At 60.8% G+C, this 4,160-nt stretch overlaps 1 protein-coding gene across 4 annotated transcripts in view; it reads left to right on the plus strand.

Moving 5' to 3' along the window:
* Positions 1-373: 373 nt before the first annotated feature.
* Positions 374-4,160, plus strand: part of PGF (placental growth factor) — a 13,140-nt gene continuing 9,353 nt past the window's right edge. For all 4 annotated transcript variants that reach the window (XM_077750683.1, XM_077750685.1, XM_077750684.1 and 1 more), the window contains exons 1-2: positions 374-522; positions 1,713-1,755. In XM_077750683.1, the coding sequence (XP_077606809.1) occupies positions 457-522; positions 1,713-1,755 (109 nt within the window). In that variant the 5' untranslated portion in view covers positions 374-456. The remainder of the gene's footprint in view (positions 523-1,712; positions 1,756-4,160) is intronic.

A 4,160-nucleotide genomic window follows, 5' to 3' on the forward strand; every position in this document is an offset into this window, starting at 1 on the left:
CGCGCCGCCGCCGCAGCCACCCGAGGGGGCCGCTCCCAGGCCTCGTCGACGGTGGGAGGGGCTGGCTTGCTGCCCCGCCCCTCTCACGGCCCTTGAAAACCAGTCGCCAACAGGCTGCAGTCCCAGAAGGGAGCTGCTGTCTGAGGAGGAGGCTACCCCTCTACTGGCCTCCACGAGAGGCCCTGGGATCGCGCTGGGCGCCGAAGGGACCTCCCCAGGGACCCGCCTGCCCCACACCGCCCCGCCCCGGCGCGCGCCGCATCAGGTGCCCCGGCCCCAGCCCTACCTGCGGACTCCAGGCTCTTGGGGCTTCCAGAGGATGCTCGAGCCACCTGCGGTGAACTCGGGGCAGCAGTGAGGTCCTCTCCTCCTGTGCCAGGGGCTCCCCCAGGGGGCCGAGCATGGTGGTTTTCCCTTGGAACCTCCTGGCTTGGGACGTCTGAGAAGATACCTGCCATGAGGCTGTTCACTTGCTTCCTGCAGCTCCTGGCTGGGCTGGCACTGCCTGCTGTGCCCCCCCAGGTAAGACCTATCCCAGCCCCAGCCTGGCCCCCCTTATCTTCCCAGCCGCCAGCACTCGGGGCAGGGGCTCTGAAATCACAGACCCACCCCCGGGAGCGGTACCTCCATGGATGTCCACACACTCCCCAGGAGCCAGGCTGGACCACATCTTCTGGGAGGAGACCTCAGGCTGGGCTGTCCTGGACTCAAGCTCCGGGGTCTGTCTTGGCGGGGGCAGGGAAGCCACAAGGAAGGGAGGGAGGCTTCCTGTCTGGCCCCTGGAGCCCTGGTGGCTTTGCTAAAAGCATCTCTCCACTAATCCCAGGCGGGTCCCTGGCCTTGTGGTCAGGGTCGAGGCCCCATGACCAGGCAGGCGCCCCCAGGACCTCTGACCTGGCCTGGTGGAGGGGAAGCCAGCTCAAGAGGCCATTGGTGCGGAGGCTGGGCCCTGCCCCCACCAGGGCTCTGGGTGAGCCCAGGGCTCCTGGGTGGGCTGAGGGCAGACAAGAGGTCCCGCTGTGCCCTCTTTCCTGGGTGAGCAGTTGGAGTTCCTGAGTGCAGGGCCTGGGGAAGCGAGCAGGGCCCTTTTCCCAGGAGCCGGGTGAGTCTGGCTGGGAGCCAGCTTGGGCAGTGAGATCCTGACAAAGCCAATGAGAGCCCTTCCCACTGCACTGTCCTGCTGCCCCAGGAGTCCCGCAGCCCAGGAGCGGGTGGGCTGGGCAGTCTCGCAGAGGTGGAAGAGCCCCACTGCCTGCCACCGCCTGCCTGCTGCAGGGCTGGCCAGAGGTGTAACGTTACCGGCAGCACCAGCTCATGGCGCCACCCGCTCCAGCCCCTCCGCTCCCACCAGCTGATCACCTCCCCCCCCCCCAACCCCAGGGTTTTGGCACCCAGCCAAGGCAGGCTGCACAGGGCCCAGCAGGGCTGGCCTGGGGCTGGGGAGAAGGGAGACCCCTAAGGGTTGCAGGATCTTTGAGACATAGAAGGCAAGGGTCTCCAAAAGCCTATAGCCTTCCACCCTATCCAAATGAGGAAACTGAGGCCAGAGAGAGGGGTGGGAGCCACCCAGGGTCTGGTGAGATTTGCGTTGCACTGGGGAAGAGGGAGCTCTGAGACAGGGGCTGGCAAGGAGCTCAGAGGGGCCTTTATTGCTCTTGTCAGCTGGGTCCCAGAGCAGAAGCCCCCTCATCTCTACCCTTTTCTGTCTGCAGCAGTGGGCCTTGTCTGCTGGGAACGGCTCATCCGAGGTGGAAGGTAAGCATGCTGGGCTGGGGGTGCACGTGCTTACCAAACCCGCCCATCCCAGTCCTCTGCAGAGGATAAGAAGGGACTGGCATGAATGAAGGATGGGTACAGGCTGATAGGAAGTTGGGGGAGAGTCTGCAAGCCGGCTGACATCCTAGCTGACAAAGTCGGCGGGGCTTGAGAGATCCTTCTATTGTGACCCAGAAGCCTAGTGAGACGTATTCCTGGGCCAGAGTCACCCAGCACACAGAGAGTGAGGCTGGGGCCAGTATATCCTGGGTTCGTTTGGTGCGCTTGGAGCCTCTTTCCAGTATAATGTAAGGAGGTAGATGGGGTCTTGGAGGGCGGTGCAGGCAGGGAGTGCCAGGGGCTGTTCTAGGGATCCAGGAGCCGGTTGCAGTGGGCAAGCAGTCAACAGGATTAGGGAGGGGTGAGGGGACCTTCCCAGAAGCGCAGCCCTGGCAGAGCTGCAGGGATCTGACCAGGCCTTTCCATTGATTACAAACAGACAGAACATGAGTCGTGCCCTCCCTGGCCCCTCCACTCCGCACCCCGGTTGCATCAAGAGGGAATCTTCAAAGGGTGTGTCGTTTGCCAAAGGGACATACGTGCAGAAGGCAGGAGGCTATGCCAGGCCCCCTGCCTCGCCCCTCCCTCCCTGCCTCTCTGGGACGTGCAGTGAAGCCACACACCACTACTGAGGCTTCCTCTCGTGCTGTGGGAGAGGGAGCGTGTAGGGCGTGCACACACACACTCGTGGTAGCCTCTTAGAGCTGGGAACACCTTCCCCCTGTGCCCTGGCTGCCTGGTAGCCAGCCTCTCCTGGGCACTGAAAAGGTGGGGGAGGTAGCAGCCTTTAACTTCACAGACAATCTCCCTGTCACCCTGCTGTGCCCTCTGGGACTGGCACCGTATTATTCTCTTGGGACTTGGGGAGGGACCTATCAGCCATCTCTACCCCATGACCTTTTTGATACTTTTGGTGTATTCCAGGCAACAGTCACCCAAGAAGCCTGAACCTCAGTTTTCTCATCTGTAAAATAGGAACATTAGATTACACGATATCCAGCGTTCGTTTTCTCAGATTGTGGGGTTCTCTGACTCCCATGGAGGAGACACAGGAGTGTATGTATCTCCCAGGGCCAGGGGTGAGGAGGCTTAGAAGTGTCAGTTCATTAGGGCAGCTGTCCTGTTATCCTAATCAGTCAGGGAGCATGTATTGTGGCCAGAAGAAACACCATGCGTTTTGGACCCCGGTTACCACAATCTGAAAATGCCATCCCCTCCTGCTAACCTCAGACACGAGACTGCCTGGTCTGTACTTTGCAGCCGTGGGCATTGATTTTTACTATTACCATTCACGGTACTAGTATTGGGCAGTTACTATAGTTCTGTGCTGGCCACAGGCTGTGAACTGGGAAGGCATTCTTCCCGCCCCCATTTTATAGCTGGAGAACCTAGACTTGGAGAGCTCTTTGGGGTCACCTGGAGCCTCAGATGTGCCCCAGTATATGTGGCAAGGTGGGTGTGCATAGCATCAGGCCTCCCCGTGGCTCATGACTGTGCAGGCATGAGCAGCGTGTCCCTTTCCGCAGGCTGGCTGTGTGCCCTGCCAGTGCCATGGAGAGAACACCTGCCGAACTCAGGCTGGTGGCTGGTGGCTCTGCCCAGCTCTGGGGCCCCTCCCTAGGAGCTTGCTCTCAGGATTAAACATCTCCCTTCCTGTGTCTCCTGCAGCCCAGGTCATAGGCAGATGGAATCAGGTGGGAGGCTTGCCCCTCACCCAGCCCCCTCACATAGCCCCCTCTGTTTCTCCCACATGCCCAGACAGTGGCCTCCAGAGACGAATTGCCCTTTTTCCTGGTGGCTGCCAGGTAAACCAGACAGAGCCCGCCTCCTTCTTAGTCCTCCCACCCCCCCACCCCCACATACAGTCTGGTCATGTGGCCCATGGAGCCTGGGTCCTGTTGACGTAGTCTGCATGGTGGGGTGTGGGGGTGAGGAAAGGAAATCCCTTCTGTTGCCAAGGCCCAGGCAGCTCTGCTTAACCTGGCTGTGGCCCTGACAACCCAGGGAGTCTGTTCGTAGAATGGTAGGGGGCTGAGGCGCCCCTTCTCTGTTGCCACCCCCCTTCCCTGATGGCTAGCGCTGGAGCAGGAGCCTGAGTTTCTATGGCGCTTTGGCAGCCGGCTGTCCCTCTGCTGTTATTCATGTTGTCCGTGGCAGAGATGAAACATCCAGAGTTACACAGTGCTCGTGGCTTTTAGACTAAACATGCGCTCGTGGAGTGACAATAGGGAGGTGCGGCTCTGACCTCACACTGCAGAGGCTGGCCTCCTCAGGGCTGTGCGGCTGCTGACGGGGAGAGGGTCTTGTTTCCCACTTGTGTCCGGGGAGAGTATTCCCATGGCCGG

This window comes from Crocuta crocuta, unplaced genomic scaffold (assembly GCF_008692635.1).
Source record: "Crocuta crocuta isolate KB4526 unplaced genomic scaffold, BGI_CrCroc_1.0 scaffold186, whole genome shotgun sequence".
NCBI classification, from domain to species: Eukaryota; Metazoa; Chordata; class Mammalia; order Carnivora; family Hyaenidae; genus Crocuta; species Crocuta crocuta.